Genomic DNA, 23,250 nt, shown 5'->3' on the forward strand with positions numbered 1-23,250 from the left:
AGACACGGGGGTTTCATGGGGTAGAAGCCAGTGAGAATCTACCACTCCAAGTATTCCTGACTTGGGCAGAATAAACTGACTGCCTTTCAACTTGGCCTGTGATGGCACTGCAGAGGATAAATGGGTCTCCTGGGTGTTCAGAGTCCCTACGTCATTTTTCTCCATTGCCACATGCAAGTTCAGAAGACGTGTATGTCATTCTGCAGCTGTGAATTCATGTTGATTTATTCACCTAGGCTGATTTTCCATTTAGTCTTTTGAAAAGCTGTTTGACCAGAGGTCATTGCAAACAAAGTGATAAAAAGTGACATTTTGTACAACTTTGCTTCCCCCCACCCGCTACTGGGTACACCTCAAGGCTGGGAAAATGTCCCCCCGTTCTTCCTAATTAACCTCACAAACTGACATAAGAATTATTCTTTTCCAACAGGAGTTAGAAATTGAAAGGCTTAATGCCATATTGAAGCAGCATGGGCTTGTCAGTCACCCCAGATAGATGCCTGGCTGCCCGTCCTGGGCTCAACGGAGCAACTTCCAGCACTGAGAAGCTAATTTTGTTTCCATACTGTGACAATTTGAATACATTCTTTTGTACATTTCCTGCCTTCTCTAGAGGCATCTTCTACTCCCTATTACCTGTTATATCAGTGTTGCAAAAATAATCCACAAACTGGAAAACCAGTTATTCCAATCTTTAATTGTACAGCTGTACAGTTTTAAAAAATAGCAAAAATAATTTAATAAAGTCAAATCTGTTTAATGTCACAAAGTTGCAAGTGACGGCTGTGTACCTGAAGAGGTCTGTAATGCACTTGGGACGGGAGCAGAGGGCAGGGCAGGGCCCTCCTGCCGCACTCGGCTCCTTGGATGCCTCCGCTTCATCATTCTCTTAGTCCTAGGCCTTCCTGTACACTACATTTGCTGCCTGCCCAGAAGTACAGAGCATCATCAGACTTGACGTTGGAGATGACAAGTGCCCACTTTAGTCTCTACAGCTACTGAAGTGTGTGAAAGAGGCCAGTGTTTTTGTAGGGGCTCTGGGGGAGAGGGAGACATTTTTCCAAGTTCCTAGTCCTCATTGTTAGGAAGTAGGAAGATAAAAGCAGTCCAATGCTGTTTTTCCAACTCTGAATATGAGGGTGGATGCTCCATCTTGCAAAAAGCCAAGTAGTTACCACCATCACCACCCTTTACTTCAATGCACACTGGCCCTTTGAGCATCAAGTGTTCTTCAGCCTTGGGTTCTGAGCTGTAGTTGGACTCCAACTCCCCAGCTACCTTCTCCAAGGGGCGGGGATTATGGTAGTCCAACAGCGGTCTGAAGAACCCTATTAAGCTGCCTTAGCACCTGCTTATTACAGAACTTCACATGGGTTGGAGGTCTAGCCTGGGCAACACAGAAGGAAAACTGTGGCTGTCCAACTCCATTTTTCGTCAGGGCCACAACTACTCCTTGGGTAAGCAGAAGGATAACTGGCTGCAGAATGGCAGAACAGCCCTGCCTCAGTCTTCTTTCCTCCCCATTTTTTACTGGAGGAGGCCTATTATTTATAACCTAGTTCCACATCTAAAAGACAAGGCTTGCACAACAGGCAGGCCTTTTTTGTGCTCTGCAATGTTTTCTGATCCTCTTTTCTTTTAAAGAGGCAAGGGGTCAGCTTGGGGAAGAGACTGAATTGCTGAAATGGGCTTGTATCCAACATATATTATGCCACAGTCAACTGAGGGTGCGAGTTGCCAGTCTCCCGGGGGAAGTTTTATCATCTATTATCACCAACATTTATGACCAACAGGAATGGGGAACCTGTGGCTCTCCAGGTGCTGAGAGACTAAAACACCCACCAGCCCTCACCACGTTGGCAATGCTTAGTTAGAGCAGATGGGAGGTGTAATCCAGCAACACGCGGAGAGCCAGGGTGCTGCAAGTGGAAGAAAACCATTCCTCCAGCAGCAATGAGACTACACACCTGTGTCAGTAACTCATTTTAAGGGATGGACACTTGGAAGAGGTGATTGGAGGTACCAAAATGTTTCCATCCTGACTCTGCCAAAGGATCCCTAGATGGCTGGCATGTTTAGAAACGGTTTTAAGACAGATGAACACAAAAGACCACTCAACCAACCAATGCTTATTATTAAAGATCAGAGAGACTAAAATGGCTTTGATTTCAGCCTAAATGGCACTAGTGGACCCTTAATGGGGAGGGGGGTGCCACAGCCGAGACCTTGCTGGCTGTTGCCAATTCGCTGCAGCAGAGAGGGTGGGTGTGCTCAAAGAAGACCCCCCCCTCAAAGAAGATATTTACAGCCAGGCAGGTTCAGCCCAGGCTACTTGAGGCTGTAAGCCCTAGACAGCCTTGATTCGGGCTATTTGAGAGACTACCTCTTCCCCTAGGACATTGCCCAACCATTAAGAGCTTCAGAGGAAAAGCTATGGGGCCGGATTCAACTCTGCTGCTGCTGGCTGCTGATCTGAAGCTATGGGGAGGGTAAGCTCTTTGTAAATAGTTTTTCTCACTCTGTTGGGCATGACAACCCAAAGTACATGGTCTTATTAAAAGTTATTCACTCCACCCACCTGCCCCCCAAAGCGACCAACTTCCCACATAGGGAGCAATGTTTGATAATAAACTTTGTCTGCTACAAGACAATGGAAATGAAGATAGGAGCATAGAGGGAGCTCTGGTGATGGATGCAGTAGAGTTAGTACTTTTGCAAAATGGACAACATAGGGCAATCAATCCAGAAGAAATAACTGGGGGGGGGGTGGGAAGTGACAGGGGAGCAAGATGGCCCTCTTGAGACATGGCCCCTTCCTTTACAATTCCGTGTACCACAGAAGATGTCAGCTGTCCCCATATTTCAAGAGAAGAATGGCTCCATTCAAACTGGGGGGGGGACCCTGAAAGGCGCAGCAGCAGAGATGATGAGCTCTGCTACCATTAAGATTTCCAATGGAGCACAAGATGGAAGCTGCACTGGGTGAGCTCTGACTCAGCCACTTACTGGCAACAGAAAACAGAGCTTGCCTGATAGAGCATAGAGTCTCTGCTGTCTTTCCTTTAGACCAACTTTGCCAAGGCCCATCCTGATTCTATCTAGGATTCCTTTCCTCACACTCCTCTCTTGTTTTGCATGAACATCGTCAGACACAGAATGGGCCAATAATCTTGGGATCAGTTCATCTTTGTGCAAGGACCTTCGTCGATCTCACTGGAAGAGTGCCTTGAAAAATTGGTTCTCCCTTTCTTTCAAAATAGAAAATGAAGAAGCAGGGCATAGTATGACTAAATAAATGGAAAGAAAAAGTCAAATGGCAAGTTGGCTTCAACGGTTGGTCGTGCTTTGTATCCCGGCTCAGCTGCAGCAGAGACATCAACAAAAGTAGCAGAACTGAAAAGCTGGATGGTTCTTTCGCTTCCTGAAGGAACCTGCAAGAGAAGCACATGTGTCCCACACACTACATCATCTCATGCCAGGCCGAAGAACAAGTTTAACGTCACAGAGTACAACGTGCAGAGCAGGTGAAAATAAACAGACAGTCATATCGGTGCTACCTGGTGGAATATATATAGCGATAAGGAGCTGAGGGCAGAAGAGTTAGAAGTGAGGGCTGTGAACATGAAGAGCACCAGCTCAGTGCAAAAACGTTTCCCTTCTGGCTATTAGCTGCATGCCAGGCATCTGCCAAGAGGTTTGAAGATGTCAATGGCATAAAACTTTCCAGCTGCATACTGCAGCCCAAAACTGAAATGTTGTGGAACCTGCCTGGTGATGGAACTCCTTTACCAATTCTGAACATGTGCATCAGGAGAAAAGCATCTAGAATATCTCTGCTTGCTTGCTTTTTTTCAGAATGTCTCTAATCCTCATGGCAGCTGAAATGGGCTTGTACCCTTTCAAGCCTATGCCCAGTACAATCCAAGAAGCTAGAGCCACATTGGATTGAGCTCTCCTCCCCTACCCCCTTCTCCACATCACTGGCTGTTGCTGGGCATGTGTGCATGCGCATGTGTTCACACATACACACAGGGCAATGACATCAAGGACACAAAGGAAGCTGTACTACATGTGTGGAGGGCGGGGGGGCAATGCAATCCCCTGAGTTTTCAGCAGTAGACCCCTGCTGCTTTTTTGGATCATGTTTTTCTCCCACTTTACTGACAGAAAAGCTGAAGACACCTGACAAAAGAAACGTACAATACAAAGAGGTCAAAACAGGCCAATGGTAGTCTCTCTCCCTGGCTGGCTTTCATGCAAGGGGGAAGAGGGCCTGGCAGTAGCTGGGGCAAGTAGGCTGCTGGAAAGGGCCTCTCTCTCTCTCTCTTTCTGCCCCCACTTTTTTCTTCTGCCGCTGAGCTGGGGAGATGATGCATGGCTCCAGCCATATTTCCTCAGGAGTCCCTTCGTCCCTCTTCCCAGTTAGGCCAGAGGGAACTTTCAGAGCCTCAGCCACTGCTACTGCTCAAGAGAAAGAGTGCACAGCAGCTCTTCCTACAGCGACCCGTGAGCCCATAAAGCTTCCTTCAAAGGGTGCAGGGTAGTAGACAGTTGAGCTGAAGTGTGAAAAGAGCCTGCAATGCGCTGCAAAATGCCAAGATTTCCCATTGAGTGGGAAACAGTCAGTTGCACTAGCCAGACATCTGTCTCTATGCAGGCACAGCACCTTGTAAGTTTGAAATGAGCCAGTTGAGATAAAAATACACTCAAAGTTTCACCATGTTCCCTTCCATCACAGGAGATCACCACCCACCTGGGGCAAGGCGACTGTCATCACCGTTGCTGTGAGGCTCACGATTTTAGCCTGGGGGTTAACTAAGGAGCCATATTTAGTCCATTTCACTTCTATTTCAAACGACACTGGTATTTCGCAGGTGCTCTGGAAAAGGACGCAGAGGTTTGCTAGTTACAAGGCACGATTGGCGAGAAGCGAGAGGAGCCCAGGCCAGTTCCATGTGCCCAGCATGGATCACCATCCTCATCTATGCTCCTTCTTGAGGCTGCTGAACACACCAGCCCCAGATCAACACAGCCTCCTGGGCTGCAGCTGTTCCTGTCCCCCACCCCCCCAAAGAGGGATCTTATGACATGGCTGAACCATGTGGGGTAGCAAATAAAATGGTAGACAAGAATGAGAACCATAAATAAGTAAAATAACCATGTGGCTAATGCATCATGGCCAACCTAAGTTCTACACAAACACTTACCTCCCCCTCTCAATGTTGGTTAAACTGCTAGGTGGGGACATAAATTTGGATTTTCCACCCCAGGCACCCAAATATCTGCTTCTTTTCTATTCGGAGGTGGGGGAGGGGGAGGGAGAGAGAGAGACAAAGAAGATATCCACGCTGACTTAGGCCAGGATGCGTGTCCGCTTACCGGTTTGGTGACATTGTAAGAAATCTGCACCCAGTCCAGGCCATTCTGGGGCAGAGAATCTCCAAACGAAGCTACACAGTCTGGGAAGTTTTGACCCTTCAGCACGTTCAGGAGCACTGGGGTCAAGAGCCTGCAGTCTGCATCCTGGGTAATTCTTTCAGAAAAGAAATGACAGAGTTAACAATGCTGGATGCACCAACGATGGCCCACTCCAAGAACAGCACAGAAAACATGGCTTGCAGAGCGGTTAAACCAGCCCCCGCCATCTTGGACTCTTCTCCTACTCAATGGGACAATACTGTTGACAATGTGAAGGAAGGGCAGGGCACACGTTTTAATTAAGAAGTAAAGCAGGTTAGTTGGGGAGGGGGAGGGGTGAAAAAGAACTAATACACCAAGCACATCATTCTCGTTCCTCCGTTTTGTTTGCCTGAGTCACAATTTGAGTTTTATTCATTGCAAAGAGGTTAGCAGAAATGCAAAGAGGGGCGTCTCTCATCTGTAAATTGACAACTGCCCAAACAATAGATATACAACCTTGGTTGGCAACTAGTTTTGGTAGAAGCACCCCTTTGAGCAGAGGGTGGAAGTGCTCCCCCACCCCCAGTGCCTGGCTAGCTGTCGGCTTTCCAACCACTATCACAACTTGAAATTGGTGGAAAGAGATCTATCCCCACTTGAATTTTTCGTTTTGAGACTTAAGCAATTGCAGAAGACTGAGTTAGGCAGATATCAAGGAATAAAAACATGACAATAATAACAAAGGTTGCCAAGTTCCTCCCCCCCCCCCCCCCCCGCAAAAAATCCATGCAGTGTGCCTGGAATTATACAGGTCGGTCTTGAGTAATGTCTTCCGTTGTTCTTATTCATGGGACTCTCATTTAAAAACAACAGCAAAGACAAAGGCTGTTGGGAAAAGGGACATGGAGGGGAAGGCGTCACTGGACTGTATTGGGTCAGATCCTGCATCATACAATGAACACACAAGGCTTCCCCCAAACTATAGTTTGTTAAGGGTGCCGGGAATTGGAGCTCTGTGAGGGGTAAATGTATTGTGTGGGTGTGACCTTGGATCACATTTGTTGTTGCAAAGTACAAAAATCAAGACGGCAACGCCCAGCAGGCATGAAACTCTGCCACTTTGCTAAGTGAGTTGCCAGCACTTTCCTTGCAGCCCAACATTGTGTCCAAAATAAAAAAATAAAAATGGGATGTCTAGGTACACGGCTGGTTTCTGCCCTTACCGCAGTTGGCATCCAGACATCATGCTGTACCCAAACAATACTGGAGTTCTGACACCTTCCACAGCTAAACAATCCTGAGCAGATGTGCTTTTCATAATGGTAAGCTGGCCATCTTCATTCCTGCTCTGAATGACTCCAGACGTAAAGGTAAGGAGTTAAGGGAAAACAATAAAACATTAACAGTAAGACATTCCTGCCTCCTGATGGATACGCAGGGAGCTGCCTCATACCAGGTCAGACCATTTGTCCATCTAGACGAGCATTATTTGCTCCCATTGGTGGCAGTTCTCTGATCTTCTTAACCGGCGATGCTGGCAGGGCTTGAACCTGCAGCCTTCTGTAGGCAAAGCGTGTGCTCTCTCATTGAGCTATTGCCCTTCCCCTAAATGCAGGATATAGGATGCAGATGCAGCAGGGTAATCCCTGCCAACTTGCTCCCCAGGCTGGAGGAGGGGGGCAACCCCACAGGGTCCAGCTTGCTCACCAGCTTCACTGAATCGTTCACCCAAACCCTACGAGCGAGCCCGAGGCCCATGGGATGATGGGAAATGAGGTGGCATCATCCAGCTCAGTTTAAGGAAATGGTGGGTGGGGAAACGAGTTCAGAAAAGGAAAAGAGCCAGATCCCAGGACTGGCCAACAAACAAAAAGTCTCGCTCACAGTCCTTATAAAAGTCCAAGCCCCAAAACACCGAGTTTATTCAGACTAAGGAAGCCCAGCAAGCACAACAGACCATTTGCCAATTAAGAGTGAATCCTGTGACAGCTTTTCAGCAATTTTGTTTCCAGGACAAGATTTAGAAGGGGCTAATTTCATAGTATTCTTTGTCATCTGGGATCTGTGTCTACCATTATCAGTTCAGGGTGGAACAATGCAAAGTTTCTCAAACAAATCTTCCAGAACTGTTATAAACTTGGGGATAAACCCCAGCCCTGGAAGAAATAGGCACTATAAAATGCAACTTATTCCAGGCAGGGAGAAGCTGTTATAAGCCATGAAAAAAGGATATCCAGCTGACCTAAATCCAGCTTTTATTGGTAGGCCAGCAACATAACCGGGGCTTCCGCTGAGATGAACAGGTTGAGCATCTTGCTATTAGGGGGCGGGGGTGGAAGAGAGAGACACAAAAATCATGAAGTACATACTACTTAATTTTTCCATTAGCCATTTGTTGCAAAGTATCTCATATGAAAATTCTCCTGTCTGAATCACTGTTTTATAAGCACTGAACCATTTGAGTAATTGTTCACGTTTATTATTATTATTAATTATTATTTCAGATACATGCAGAAGACACAGAGAAACTAACAATTTTCAGAACTAGGGCAGGGAAGGAACAGAGGCTGCTGAAATCCCTGGTCTTTTGAGAAAACTGCATTTTTCACCTCTGCCATCAGTTACTCTTCTGGAGTATTTTTAAAATTATTAAAAACCGCCCAGACTGGAAGAAATCAAAGCATCCACTGACAGAGGCTTGGGGAATAAAATTCTGGGACATTGCTTACCTGATTAATTTAGTAAGGGCTAGAGAAGAAAGATAGCAGGAAAACAGATCGGTAATCAACCTATACACATGATTAGGTGAAATATAGACTGAGCTATTATAAAGTTGGTTAAGTACAGTAAGATAAAATTACTGCACGGTAATAGGTTATCAAAATTCACATATTAGAAGATGACAGACAAATTAATGTATGAAATTAACTATACACAGAGGAGAACTAGCCTAGTTACTTTATGGAACAATGTAGCAAACATAATTTAATTTGTATTATTTTGTAATATCAGGCAACTTTTTTATGTTTTGCTTTGTTACTAAGTTAAATCATTTTGGATCTAAAAAAATTGTAATTTGGGAAATTACCTGAAGAAAACGGATCTCAAAAATCTGCAGTACAAAACGTGCCGCTGTGTTAACGGTTGCCAGGACCAAAGACACCGCTGCGCCAGTTATCTCACCCGCCTCCGTGAAGGTAATAAGATAACTGGCCTGGAAAAAAAATTGCAGATTAATTAGCAGGAAGGTCAACAACCCCTTATTATGTTTCAGACCCAAGGGCCACACTGCCATCTGGGCAGCCTTCAGGGGGCCACATGCCAGTGGTCAGCAGGACCAGAGACAAAAGAGGGATGAATGCAAATTTTGTATGGTAGGCTGGTTGCTATACACAATCTTCTCCAAAGACACATTCTAGCGGGGGGGTGGGGATCCCACTCAAGAATATGAAGTAGAGTCAATGAGGGGCGTGACCTGGGGAAGAATCCCCATGGCCAGACAGAGAGGCCTGGAGTGCCACATTAGGCCATGGGACTCGAGATTCCCCATCCAATTTATACAGCGGCCTCAGCACACATATCACTTCACCCTGCAAACACAAGCACAATGCAGGCCCTTGCATTGCACAATCCCCATTTGGATGTTGGGGACGAGGGAACCCAAGGGGAGAAAGTTTGCTGAAATTGTTCTTTTGTATGCTAATTGTTGTGCTATTGTGATTTAAAGTATTTTTAGTTTTGGTTTTGTATTGATATTTAATGGTTGTAAGCTGCCTTGAATTATTTTCTGAAAATAGGCGGGATGTGAGCTTTTACAAGAATAAAACAAGGCCAACTTCACAAGGGATGAAAATCACGCAAACACGGTTCCATGTGGTTAGGCTTTGTTTCACAGAGGTGAAGGGCTTCACGGAAAAGGCAGGAACCGATAACAGGGCTTGACTGTTTATATTACGTGATGTTTTTAACTGTTACGCTTGTTGTGCATCCAACACAATAAGCTGCTTTGGGCACAATCTTGTGGGAAGGGGACAAGGATTAATGAAGGCACTGTGTGAGTTTTCTGAGAGAGCTCTCTAGGGCAGCCTTTGCTGACCTGGCACGCTCCAGATATTTAGGAATACAACTCCCATCAGTCCTAGCCAGCATGGGCTAGCTGGCTGGGGATGATGGCAGTTGTAGTCCAAAATATCTGGAGGATGCCAGGTCGGCAAAGGCTGCTCTAGACATAACAGAAAGTGCTTTGGTTTCTGCTCCTTTAAGCAAAATGGGTCCTTCTGAACCAGCCTTTCACACCCTGCTGGCAAAGTGTTTGCCATTTTATGCACATCACTGCAAATCTGGGGGGGGGGGGGAGAAAACCACTATACTTCAAGAAAGTAACATGGGTTGACCAAGAGATAGGGAGTGGAACACACTGCCTGTCTGCCTGGCCCAGCTCTTTATTTTGATGAACAGCTTGTTCACAGTCCTACAGGTCACACTTGGTTTCCAGAATTCAGCGCAAGTCTCCTCTCCTCTTTGTATCTGCGAGAAATGCAGAGAAGAAAAGGTAATTGGGCACCTACCTCAAGAACTACGTTGCTACACAATTGACCATTTAATGTAGGGAGCATTGAAGCATCAGTGTTGTACAGCCGCATGCGCAGCCCCTCTACAGTCTGCACAGTTATGGACTGGATGGTGATATTAACCTGTGAAAATATGACCAAGCAACCTCAGACAGATAGATATAGCTGACAGCAATCTTCTGCACAAGCTAGGAATAGAGAACTTGGCACATTCATGGATGATCCACAGTAGTGATTTTCAAACTAATCTTCTCATGGCTTTATCAAGCACAGCAAACATGGTGGATGGGCCTCCCTGATAGACAGGGGACTCTCCCACTAGTAATCTTCCCCTGTAGAGTACAACCACAGGAGACTGTGGGGTGTGTTCCAGAAAGTGTTATAAGCTGACACAGAACTGGAAAGCGATTTCCACCAAGATCCGCCAGGGCCTTCATGATGCGTGTGTGTGTGTGGATGCACTCGTAAAGACTCCCCAGGATCCTATGAAAAGCACAAAAATTTCATGACTGAGAAACTGATGTGCAAAGTGTCCAGAGGAGAAAGCTTCAAAACGCTGTTGTGTAGGGAGCAAGAGAACAAATCCAAACAAATTCTGAGGGGAACAAATCCACATATGGAACATTTAGAAGAGTAAATGAAGCAGAAAGGCAGAGTGCTTTTTATTCAAGAACATCTAAGCCAGCATTCCTCTTCCTGCTCACCCTTCCCTTAGAAAAGGCCAGTTTGAGTGGGGTGGAGGAGGGAGAAGAGGATTCAATGTCACTATTTGAAGCTATTCATGGTGCCTTCAAGCACCCAAACTGGTACACTCCTTTCCCTTCAGAAAGGTCAGCAGCCAGGGGAGAAGGTTGGACATCACTGTCTGAAGGTGCTCAGGGCAGCTTTAAACAGCACTCCCCTCTCCATCACCCAGCATACTCTTTGCTAGCACTTTTCTCAGAAAAGGCAGGGGGGTATTGGATGTCATTGTGCAAAGGTGCACGCTCTCCTTCCCAGAAAAGAGCTAACCCAGTTCCCCGCCCACAGTCACCTCAGTGAACCGAGCCATTGAGAATCAAGCCAGCTCCTATCTACATAGCCCAACTCCAGGGTTGCTTCTGGATCACACTGGAGCAGGTGTAGCCAACATGGTGACCTTCAGAGCTATAGACTCAGCTCCCATTAGCACCAGCCAGCTAGCCAGGAATCTGGAACGACGGCACTAGACATCCAGAGGGCACCAGGTTGGCTATCCCTCCACTGGAGCATGACAGAAAGTTGAGAAATGGCTTTTCTTTACACACATAAGTGCAACAAATTGTCATAGTGCATTCCCAGCCTGAAGCTTTGAGGAGAGAAAGGTTTCAGGAGGGAAGAAAAAGGAAGAAGGACACAATTTCTCTTTGTCACCCACCTGAAACCTCCCCATCACTGTGCTATGTATGTTCTTTTGTATTCTGCTTTTTCTACAAGAAAATGTACCCGCAGTGGCGTACAATACTTAAAAAAATCACAACAGCAGCAATACACAGCAAAACTAAAGCTTCATCATACCAAAACAGATCAATAGCAGTTTCATAATCCCTTAAGAAATCCACTTGGAAGGTCAAATCAGGGGTAATAAACTAATTAGGCCTTGTTCATAGCATTAGTCTGGCAAGAGATTGTGTCCAAGTAGAACATGCCCACATATAAACAGCAAATCTTTCAAACTCAGAATAAAGAGACACCTACCATTTGACTCGACGTGGGTGCCTAATGGGGGGAGGAAAGAAGTGGCATTTCAGATGCAGCTGTATTACTTTTCCAAAAGTGACAAGAGTCAAGACTTCAACCCAGAATTCCCCACTAATAAAATAGCACTCTTGTTAGAGAACTGAACAGCATGATTTATAGCTACAGCTACAAATGGTGTGTACATTTATTTCTGAATAAAGAGCAAATAAACCTGCAATCCTGACTTCTTGCCCTGCCCCTCTCTTTATTACATACAAAATTCCACCCTCCTACCATTTCCCAAAATAATCACCTACGGTCAAAATGCTAGAACGGGTGTAGAACTGCATGCTGAGGCCTGGGACAGTGGTGCAGTCGTCCTCCTTGATCATTGTGTTGCATTTCACAGCCTGGTTCACTAAGAACCCTGGAGAACCACAAAATACAACAGAATTGCAAAAGAAATAATCTTAGATGGCCAATGACTCCAACTGCACATTAGGGGTTAAACCAAACTACTGAAAAGTTTGCCAGCACGCAGAGACATTTTTATTTAGACAATCTGACTTTTAAATATGTTGTGAATGGCACAGAGATTCAGTAATTACTTGACTGATTTTACTGATGATTTATTGCCCGGCTTTCAAGTTTTTTACTTTGTTCTTTATTGAGATCTAATTGTATTTTATTATATTAAATAATAACAAATTCACTTTGAAACGGCAGTATTATGTGATATCTATATTATAGCAACAGTAATAACAAATATTTGCATTATTGCTGTTAGCTACCTTGGGTACCATTTGGTGGAAAGGCCAGTTACATATTTAACAAAATTAAGTAATATTTGGTGTGTGGTAAACTGGGGTGATTTCAGAGAGCTTCTTGAACATATTTAAAAACAGACGCAAAGCAACTTTAAAAGAACATGAAGGAAGTTCATAAAAACACCAGAAGAGCCCTGCAGCTAGATCAGACCAAAGGCCCATCTAATCCAGCATCTCATTTTCCATAGTGACGCCTTTGGGAAGCCTACAAGCAGGAGATCAGCTCAAGAGCACTCAGTTGCACACACCACGCCACTGGTCCAGGAATGTCTAATCTGATTGGCAGCAGCTCTCTGAGGTGTAAGGAGTCTTTCCTGCCTGCTGGGTGCAGGAGATGTAGAAGGACCTGCCTCCTTTCAGATCTCCTTCTCCTCTCAATCAAGTTTATTAAGCAAGCAAACGTAGGATACAGGCCAAGGATAACCAAGCAAGAAACCACCTTGCAGTACACAAGCACACATTCATAAAGGTAAGAGTCCTTAATCCAAATAATTGGCCTCATAGCTACCTCAAGTTGGGACGCTTTCACTGAAAATCTAGCTGCGTTAAATATAACAGACTTAACTGTACTTGACAACAAATATTTAGTTTTATCCATATTGTTGTGGCTATCTATGGACTCTAAACCTTATTTCAAACATTTTCCCCTTGACATTTCTCTTCTCACCTAGCGCTGTTTCAGACTTCTAATTTCCCTCCCATCATCAGATCATGAGAAAGAAAACAAACAAAAAAGGTCCCAAGTTTGTTAGGAAATAAACTTTCTCCTATATCCAATACAAAGCATGCCTGAGGAATACCCATGCTAGTTTGTTTTAGCAACAACCACCAGGAGCGTTAGAGTCGTAGCATGCAAGGGCTCTTGTGGGCAAGAGCCCACTCTGACAGATGCAACAATCCCCAAAATGGATCCCCAGAAAGGCAAGACAAGATGACCATCTGGCATCATTCAGATGAGCATTCCCAAACTACAGGATAGAGTCAGAAAAAGGAAAGCATTCTCTCTGACCTGCAGGGTTACTGTGGGCACACCAGGATAGCAACAGAGGAGCAGGGAGCCTTAGAAACCCATCTGATGTCTGTATGAGATCCTTATACTGTCAATAGAAAACACACAAGTCTCATTTTCTACACGTAAGAAGAGAGACACATTATGGCAAGGGTGGCCACATTTTTAGGCCCATGGGCACATCCAGATTTCTGAACAAGTGCTGTGGGCATCTGGTCATCCTCCCCCCCCCCGATGCACACTTCAGTTTTCCAAGGGATCCAGCAGAATTAATCTCAGCCTTGAAAAAGCACAATGAGAGACCATATAACTCTTCCGTGCTCTTTCAGCAATATGTACTTTTCAAGGAAGAAAAGGGTAATCAATAGCAAGGGGGCAGTGAGTGGGGGGTTCAAAGGCTTCGTGGACACCAGGGGAAGACCTCAAGGGCACCCATGTGGGCGATGCCCAAGTTATGCAATAACCTCTTACTGTTAGTGCATTTTAGCCTAACAAACTTCTACAGCACATTTTTTAAACTATTAAGCAGTCCATTTCTTTCCCGGCTAGTAATGACAAAAAACCTTACAATATTAAGGATTTGGTGCCTAAATTTGCTTGTTTTCCCCTCCCCTCCCCATCCCTCTTTCCTTTTGTGTTTTTTTAGAATGTAAGCCTAAGAGATGAGGTGGGTTTTTTTACTAACTAAGCAACTCAGAAAGCCTGACCAAACAGCAGGATGTAAATGGTTTGAATAACTAATTAACAAAATGGGTGGGTACATGCAAACAAATAAACCCTCTTTACCTCGTAACTGCTGGTACCATTTACATTAGCGGCATGCTGGGTTTCAAACTCATCAGTCAGTGCAAGATTACCTTTGATACCAAAGGTATCCCCGCCAAATTCTTGCAGCAACCTATCAAAATTGTACAAAGTGGGTACTTCTGGTGGGCGGAATGCTAAGGCAGATTTGTCTGGAGAAAAAGAAAAGGAGCTTCAGGGTATCACATTTAACTGCATTGTGGAATGCATTTTGACTGAAGATGTTTGGGACCCACAGGAAGTTCTTTTTGTGTCTGGGATCACAGGGGGAAATGTCACCACATGTTGGGGCAAGGTCAGAAAGTGCAGCAAATGTGTTTTTACAGCAAATGTGAATGGTCATTGAGGCCGTGATATGTGCCAACCCATTCAATGCAGAGATTTCATTTTATATCCCTATCAACACCCACAGAACAAGAAGCATAATGTCCAAGAAACATGTTAAGAGGGGCTGGAAGCCTGAGCAGAAACCGATGGGACTGCATTCAGGTCTTACATTACTTGACGGAGTGTTTCCTACTTCAGGTGTCAGGACAGGACGGATGATGGGTGATATCCTAATGTTAGCTATACTCAGAGTAGCCACATTGGCATCAAATGGACTTAAGTTGGGCATCACTCTTATAAATCGGGGTGGGGAATCCGTGGCCCTCCAGACGTTGTTGGACTCTAACTACCCTCAGTCCTAGCCAGCATGGCCAATAACCAGGAACGATGGGAGTTGGGGTCTAGCAACATTTGGAGAACCACAGATTCCCTACCCATGCTATAAATCCATCTAAATAAAGTGAACTGTACTAATGAAACATATATTTATATTATTAAAAGGATTTTAAAACTATCCTTCACCTACAAAGACACAAAGGCAATATGCAAAAAGCATGTACTTTTGTTTTAATGTAGTTCACTGCTTCTCATAAGTCACCTTGGAAGGATCTGTATCCTGAAAAACTGGATATAATTGTAGTAAATAAAATAAAAAAATAGATAAATTACCATGCCAAAAATATAAAAGAATAAAATAACATCACCAGAAACGAAGGCAACTAAAAACAATGAGAACAGATTAAGCAATAACCAACTATAAGTTTTAAAGTGTCTGAGCAGTTTTAACTGGGCAGTTCTGACATTGTGCCAAGATGACGGTAATGTTAGCACCAGTCTTACTCCTATCGCACAGGCATTCTACAATTGAGGCGCCACCACAGAGAAGGCTCTCCCCCATGTTACCATAGAACAAACTCCTCCTGGCATCACAACATGGAGAAGAGCCTTGCTCTGACCATCTCAAGACCTGGGCAGGCTAGTAGAGGGAGAGGGGCTCCTTCAGGAAACATACTAAGCTCTATGTCGTTAAGTCTTGGATGTGGCACTGAACATAGTTTGAGGCTCAAATTTATTTTGCTAGAGACCACCTTTAACTGCTATGCATATAAACATATTAATCTGTCAGTTCTTTTGCTCAAAGTACAGGCACAGCTGGGGGATAGCAGAGAGGCAAACTGCAGGTCTCCTTGGCCACATTCACACCATACATGTATTATTCTATTATTCCACTTTAAGCAGGTGTGGCTTCCTCCAAAGAATCCTGGGAAATGTAGTTTGTTAAGGGTGCTGAGAGTTGTTGGGAAACCCCTATTGCTTTCACGGAGCTACAGTTCCCAGAGTTTCCTGGGAAGTGGGATTGATTGTTGAACAACTCTAGCAATTGCAGCTCTGTGAGAACAGGAGACTTCACAAACTACACTTCTTTGGGGGAAGCCATGACAGTTTAAAATGGAATAATAGTGAAATAAATGTATGGTGTGAATGTGGCCCCTCTCATTCTCTTTCCCTCTCCCGTGCACACATACTCACACACATACAGTCCAGCCTTCCTCTTTCTCTCTCTTCATTTCAACCCTCAACACAACCACCCAGAATCAACCACACACCTTGCTTGGCTCTACTCACAGTTGGCCATCTGAATGCAGAAAACGCTGGGGTTGACCTTGTCGGCTAACTGGAAGAGCCTCTCAGGAGGATGCCCCACTGGATCTATCGCATAGAGAGCTTCTTGCTGCCTGCAGAGCTGACTGCCTCCTCTCCAAAGAGGAAACAAAAAAACTTTGATTAAAAAGCACACACACAGGAAATCCTTACAATACAGGACAAGAACAGTCCACAGAGAACACTTAGGGAGCTTGCCATGGCACTGCAGCAGCCATGTGCTATTAGGCTGAGACTCTAAAAACAAGGCACGTAAAAGAGGAAAACTGCTAATTACAAAAGACTCTGGGAAAGAAGGCAGTCTACATAGCTGGAGAGCCTTCGTGATGTAATAGAACAAAATGAAATCATGCAGAGGAGTTCAACAAGAAATAATACTGTTCAATAGATTTTCAAGCTGTAACCTTCTTTCCAGAGTGATATTATCAGTGTAGATATGTACATTCCTTTTTAGCCTTATGAAAAAACTGTTAAAAATAATGAATGGTTTACTGCAAGATATCAAGGAATCTTGTACCAATGAGGCCATTGCTCCAGCAACTCTTCAGGTTTTCAGTCAGGATTCTCTCCCAGCCCTACCTAGAGATGCCGGGGATTGAACCCGGGACCTGTTGCACGCAAAGCACATACTCTGCTGAACTATGAGCTCTTCCCCTATTATCAGAAGTGTAATAATCTTGAATGGCCACCTCTGAACTGCAGCGGAAACCAACCCTGTTTGGAACATATTGAAGGTACCTTCTGAACCCCTTCTCTCTGCCATCAGTGGGGAAAAAAAGGATGCGAGTGGGATGAACTCCTTCCAAAGGGCTCCAGACAGGAGTGGCAGATGCTTTGTAATATGGCTCTAATTGAAACCATGGCTGGAAATGGGAAAACTTTCTCCCTTAGACAGGGCTGTCCAGCAACCGGCTCTAAGCGGAAAGTAGTGATAAAGTAGGAACAAGCAGCTGGGGATAAGATGCAGAAATGGCTACTAGACTGAGATGGCTGGAAAACAGAGCAGTTCAAGGAGAAAAAGAGTATAAATGGTTATCATCCATGACAGCCCTAAACAGACCCTCCATGGTCAGAGACGGTATACCTTTGAGGTCAAGATGCTGGGGAAAGAACAAGGCTGCTGCCTCTGCAAAGCTAAGGGGCCCACCCGACCAGGAGGAATCTCTGATGAAATATTATTATTATTGTTGTTGTTGTTGTTGTTATTAGTCACCCATCTGGCTGGTTATCCAGCCACTCTGGGCGACGTACAAAATAAAATATACAAATACATTAAACATTAAAAATCTGAACCAATAATAGTAAAACCTAGCCCACCCCAAAAGCCTGCCTAAGGAGCCAGGTCTTCAAGGCTCGGCGGAAACTCATTATAGAGGGGGCATGGCAGAGATCGTTTGGGAGGGAGTTCCACAGGGTGGGGGCCACAATTGAAAAAGCCCTCTCCCTAGCCCTCACCAGTCTGGCTGCTTTAACTGGTGGGATGGAGAGAAGGTCTTTTGAGGCTAATCTTGTTAGGCGGCATCACTGATGATGCTGGAGGCGCTCTTTCAGATAGACTGGGCCGAAACCGTGTATGAATTTAAAGGTCAAAAACAACACCTTGAATTGGGCTCGGCAAGCAACTGGTAACCAGTGCAACTCTTTTAGCACTGGAGTGATATGATCTCGGTGGCTGCCTTTAATCAGGTGCGCCGCCACATTCTGTACCAGTTGTAACTTCCAGACCGTTTTCAAGGGTAGCCCCACGTAAAGCGCATTACAGTAGTCTAGGCGAGAGGAGACCAGGGCATGTACCACCGATGGGAGTAGATGATTGGGAAGGTAGGGCCGCAGCCTCCGTATCAGACGGAGTATAAAAATATAAGAGAGATGCTGCCGTATCTACACACTTCTTTGGCACAGAGCTATAGGCTCCCCAGATGGTTTGAGGAGAATGTGGGAAATGGAATGGAATATAGAGACTGAAGAAACGACATAGACGTGGACTAAATTTCCATACCGTTCAATATCAGTGGCCACAAAGGAACTAATGTTAAAAGTGGTGCAAAAATGGTATCTTACCCCGGTCTAGTTGTCACATATTAATAAAACCATCTCCCCCCTATGTTGAAGAGGATGCTTGGAGAAAAGGTTCTTTCCCCCACATGGGGTAGATGTGTTAAGGTGGCTGAATTTTGGGGCTCGGTGTTCACAGAAATAGGAAAAAGACACAAAGCAGGTGATATATAAAACCCCAGAATTAGCCCTGTTAAATCTATTCTTGAATGGAAACCAGACCCTTAAAGATAAACAATTAATTAGGTTACTTTTAGTTGCAGCCCAGTTATTAATAGCACGATTTTAGAAGGATCTGAAATGTATATCTGTTTCGTTGTGGTATAGTAAAGTATGGCAATTAGCCTTAATAGAGAAATTGTCGCACAAGTTAAAGACGGCAAAAGGACAGAAATGCAAAAACTCTTTTGTGGCAGAGTGGTGGAGCTTTATTACATGTACTAATGTAGCAGACAATAAACACAAGGTCCCAAGGCATTTCAAAATTTAGGGGATCTATAAAGGTGACCAAATAATAACAACTTATTATTTGCTTGTATATTTAAGTGCAGGAAATGTTATTTTATACATATGCGTTTACCCCTGTCAGAAACAGCGAGAGGACATTATATATCAGCGCCTTCACCTGCCACCTCTATCATTTGTTTTAAGATTTTTTTTCTTTTATTATCAGACAGAAAGGTTCGTTGTTATTTGCCTTCAAGTCGATTACGACTTATGGCGACCATATGAATCAGTGACCTCCAAAAGCACCTGTCATGAACCACACTGTTCAGATCTTTTAAGTTCAGGTCTGTGGAATGCCTGACATTTTAGCAACACTTTCCAGAAGGAATGGCACAGCGCACGTACGCGCAAGCGATGTGTCTCTCAACTGGCAAGGCTGCATTTCTTTTCATAGCAGAGAATTCATCTAAAATTCAAGACGCTTTTGCTTTGATGTCTCTAATAGCTCTGAAAGTACCTGAACGTGGGTGGGAATTGGTGGCAGCGTGGGCCGCAACAACGGCAAGCATCAAACCCTGGTGATGGAATTATTCACTTTCCAAGCAGCAGAGAATAAGCCTTCACAGTGCGACTAGGCTAATGTATGGAGTTCGATAAGGGTGGTCCTTTTGTCTCAAATATTCACACTGTTATTTCAATGTTTTTTAAAAGTGAATAAAGTATGAATGCTGCAATAGGAAACTTGCTGGCATATTTGTATTCCAACAGGAATACTGCCAGCCAGCAGAGCTTTATTTGGTTGTCACGTTCATTACCACAAACACACCAGAAGCATAAACAGTTGTTGAGAGGAGAGGAGACAGACTGCCTAAAGAAAAAAAGTCAGAGCACAATGCGGGGCACATTAATAAGACAGAACAAAGACTGTAATGGGACATCAATAGTGCATACTATATACAGTACATAAATGCATCTCTTTAAAAAAATCTTAAATGGCTACAGAATTATCTTTCCAAAAGACTGCACTTCATCTTTCTGTTTTTTTAATTCAGGGACATCAGTATGGGCATTCAAATCCAGAAACATTGTACTTCATTGATCATACTGCAGAAATGCAGAGCTCAGCATATCTAAGGAACTTAATCTTACATTGTGCATTTAATGTGAGTTTGTGGCTTTGATACCTGCAGACAAGTTTGAAAAAATTGTGGGCAATGACCAGTGATAGCCCAGAAGCCAAAAAAAAGGGCTGAGAGGCTGACATAGTTCCTCTCCTGGCTAGTAGTTTCCTCAACCTGCACATTTTCCAGATTTCAGAATTCAGCTCCTTCCAAGGCAAGAAGCTGGATTACCTTTCTGCAAAATTTGGATTTCCTTTTTAGCACAGTCCTGTTAACGTCTCCAGAAAAAAGACCTTTATTCTTATTTAAAGCATTTTTATTTCCCACTTCAGCCAAAAAAAAGCTCCCAGAGTGGCTTAGAAAGATTTTTAAAAAGACATTTATGACCAAGGCATTTCACCCAAGAGATCCAAAATCCTTAACGTATTGATAGGGTCCAACAACATTTAATATCTACACTAATAGCATGTTCTATACCCACTGAAATAAAAACTCCTGAAGGGAATGAGAGAAAAAGCCAATTCAAACATGCAGCTTTAAAATTCTTATGGGGCTGAACCACCTCAGAATACACACACAAAGGGCATTTCCATGTCAAAAGCTCACCCATCAGGAAGATGCCTTCTCGATGATATGCTGGCTTTTCAAATTCAAGGGCATTCTCATGTGGGGCAGCATTCAGAAAAAAGACCCCTCCCCCGGCACACAAGAGGACTGCCATATCCAAAGCTGAGTATTTGAACCAGCTCTTCTTTCCATTCAATTCAGAAGTTGCTTTATTTCAAGACAACTGCACTGGAGTGACAGAGTGTGTTTTTAGACAGACTCAGAAGTCAAAATATATTCTGAGGCCATAGTCGCACATGGACTGCACCACAGATCCTTCTTGAACGTATGAATTAGAGCTAAGACCCACCTTTAAGTTTCAAGCCATCTGTGCAAACACTTACGTGACAACAGGAACTGAACACTCAGTGAAGAGGTTGAAATCCACAGCAGTGCAGATGGGATCACAGCAACAATTTGCATCACACTGGTCCACCAGGAGGTCACAGACACACAATTTAACCACTGAAAACAAAAACGTTTTGAATGTTAAGGAGGATGCAGTTTTAAAAATCGATGTTTTTTATGCTACTACATTCAGATTCACAAAGCCAGGGAGTTTCAAGGACTTGCTTTTATGGACAGCCACCCAAAAGCTTCCTCTCTATATTTACAGCGTACTATTTGTGTGATTTTAATACTAGTGTTTCACATTTACATAAATCTGGTCTACAGCGAGAGATATGGAAAAAATATCACACTTAATGGGCTTGTATCCATTTATTTCAATAGGTCTACTCTGAGTATAACCTAATTGGATACTCTCCCCATAGTTTCTGAAAAGTTCAATGTGTGTAATTTCAACGATTTGCCTCTAATTTTAAAATGATTTTGCTGTCTGCCCATACCCACATTCTTGCCCCTACTGAGGTCCATCTGGTTCATCATCCCATTTCAAAGAGCATCCAGCTGCATGGCTCAACTAACTCCACAATCAAGACACCAAAGCGGTCTGACCATATAACACCTGTTTTGGCCCGCTTGCACTGGCTTCCAATACGCTTCCGGGCCAAATTCAAAGTGTTGGTATTAACCTATAAAGCCTTATACGGTGCGGGACCTCAATATCTGTCGGCACGCCTCTCCCGCTATGAACCGGCTCGTACACTACGGTCTGCTACGAAGGCCCTCCTCCGGGTCCCGACTTATAGGGAGGCCCGGAGGGCAGTGACAAGATCAAGGGCCTTCTCAGTGGTGGCCCCCGAACTATGGAATAGTCTCCCCGAGGAGGTTCGCCTGGCGCCGACACTATCATCCTTTCTGCGCCAGGTTAAAACCTTTCTCTACTCCGAGGCATTTTAATTTTTTGTTAATGATTGTAATGTTTGTAATTTGATTTTAGCCTTTGCTGTTTTTAGATTGTGAAATTTGATTTTAGACTGATGTTTTGTATTATATTGTATTTTATTGTATCTATGTTCACCGCCCAGAGAGCTACTGCTAGTCGGGCGGTATATAAGTTTTAAAAATAAATAAATAAATAAAGGAAGAGTTAGACCCATCCCCATCCATTTCCAACACCTGGTAAAATCCAGAGGTATACTGCTTCTGAGCATGGAGGCTCCATCAAGCTAATCGCTAGCAATAGGCTTCTCCTCCCTGAACTTGTGTAACACTTTTTGAAAAGGGCAACATGAGAACTGCCCTGCTGATCCAGCCAGCAGCCCGTAAAGCCCGGCCTCCTACTCCCAACAGCGACAAGCTGGATGCCTCCAGGAAACAGGACACAAAAATGATGCCCCCATTATTCCGAGGTAAACTTCCTTTATATCTGGAGGTTCCATTTAGCTGCCATCCCATTTTACACCCTCCCAGCTCATTCTTCTTCCGTCTGCCCCCTCCCCATCACGAAAAGGTGATGGGACGGGGCTCACCGTCGGTCACAGGCGCTGGCCACGGACCGGGACGAGGAGTCGTTCCGAGAATCGCTGGCTCCGAAGGGACGGGAGTCTCCGCCGCGCCGTTCGGGCTGGGTCCGCTACTGGCGGCTCCAGGGGTGGGGCCCGGGCTGAGGCTCCCTGTGGGGCTACTGGGGCCCGGGCTGGATCCCGGAGGGAGGGTTTCGTCGCCGAGGTCTGGGGACGTCTGGCTGGGTCTGGGGGTTGAGTGGCGGGGGATATCCGCTGTCTGCTCCGAACCAGCGTCCACTCCGGTCCCCGGCCCCGTCGTGGCGGTACTCAGGGCCGCGCTGCTGGGCACGGCCGTGGGCGAGGACAGCGGCACCAAAAGACAGGACACGAGTAGCCGCAGTAACAGCGGCGGCACCGCTCCGCACGCCATTCGTGCTCCCGCCTCTCTGCTAGGCCGCTGCGGCCTAGGCAACGGTAGACGCCTGCGAGTCGGTAGCTATGGAGACGGCGCGAGGCACGATGGGAGCCTCAAGCAAACCACAGCTGTAGAAACGGAAGCCTCGCGCAGTTTCGAGGGCTCCCCCTTGAGGCTCTGCGGGAATGAGGAAAGCTGTTACCATGGGCAACGATCTAGTAGTAGACTCAGTAGTTAGGCCCAATCGTTAGGAACTAGGGATGGCGGCCCAGCAGCTGGGTTAAGCAGCCTGCATTGCTAAAACTGCCACCGTACTCTACCTTTGTCTCTAGGGTGGCAAGAATGGGAGCAGGCTGCTCCTCATACTAGGCCAGCTTTGGCCCCAGTGCCTCCTGCAGTTCACCTTGACTTTTTCTGTTGCTTTTTCTTTTGCAATTTGTCTTTTAAGATTTGGCAGG

General features: G+C 45.0%; 2 protein-coding genes across 5 annotated transcripts in view; one reads left to right on the plus strand and one right to left on the minus strand.

Annotated features, from left to right (window-relative positions):
• The window catches only part of HVCN1 (hydrogen voltage gated channel 1), a 36,151-nt gene extending 35,382 nt beyond the window's left edge, over positions 1-769 (plus strand). For all 3 annotated transcript variants that reach the window (XM_061602587.1, XM_061602588.1, XM_061602586.1), the window contains one exon: positions 431-769. In XM_061602587.1, the coding sequence (XP_061458571.1) occupies positions 431-496 (66 nt within the window). In that variant the 3' untranslated portion in view covers positions 497-769. The remainder of the gene's footprint in view (positions 1-430) is intronic.
• TCTN1 (tectonic family member 1) lies at positions 678-22,966 on the minus strand. Of its 2 annotated transcripts, XM_061602584.1 has the most exons (14): positions 22,402-22,965; positions 20,872-20,992; positions 16,263-16,393; positions 14,292-14,461; positions 13,506-13,593; positions 11,987-12,096; positions 11,688-11,708; positions 9,969-10,094; positions 8,489-8,614; positions 7,634-7,716; positions 6,624-6,764; positions 5,380-5,533; positions 4,754-4,879; positions 678-3,431 (listed from the first exon to the last, which is right to left on the minus strand). In XM_061602584.1, the coding sequence occupies exons 1-14, from the start codon at positions 22,805-22,807 to the stop codon at positions 3,288-3,290; spliced, it is 1,947 nt and encodes a 648-aa protein (XP_061458568.1). In that variant the 5' UTR covers positions 22,808-22,965; the 3' UTR covers positions 678-3,287. The 2 variants fall into 2 exon arrangements, with proteins under 2 accessions (XP_061458568.1, XP_061458569.1); XM_061602585.1 differs by lacking the exon at positions 4,754-4,879 and having other exon boundaries at positions 22,402-22,966.
• Positions 22,967-23,250: the final 284 nt, after the last annotated feature.

Source organism: Rhineura floridana, chromosome 19 (assembly GCF_030035675.1).
Source record: "Rhineura floridana isolate rRhiFlo1 chromosome 19, rRhiFlo1.hap2, whole genome shotgun sequence".
NCBI lineage: Eukaryota > Metazoa > Chordata > Lepidosauria > Squamata > Rhineuridae > Rhineura > Rhineura floridana.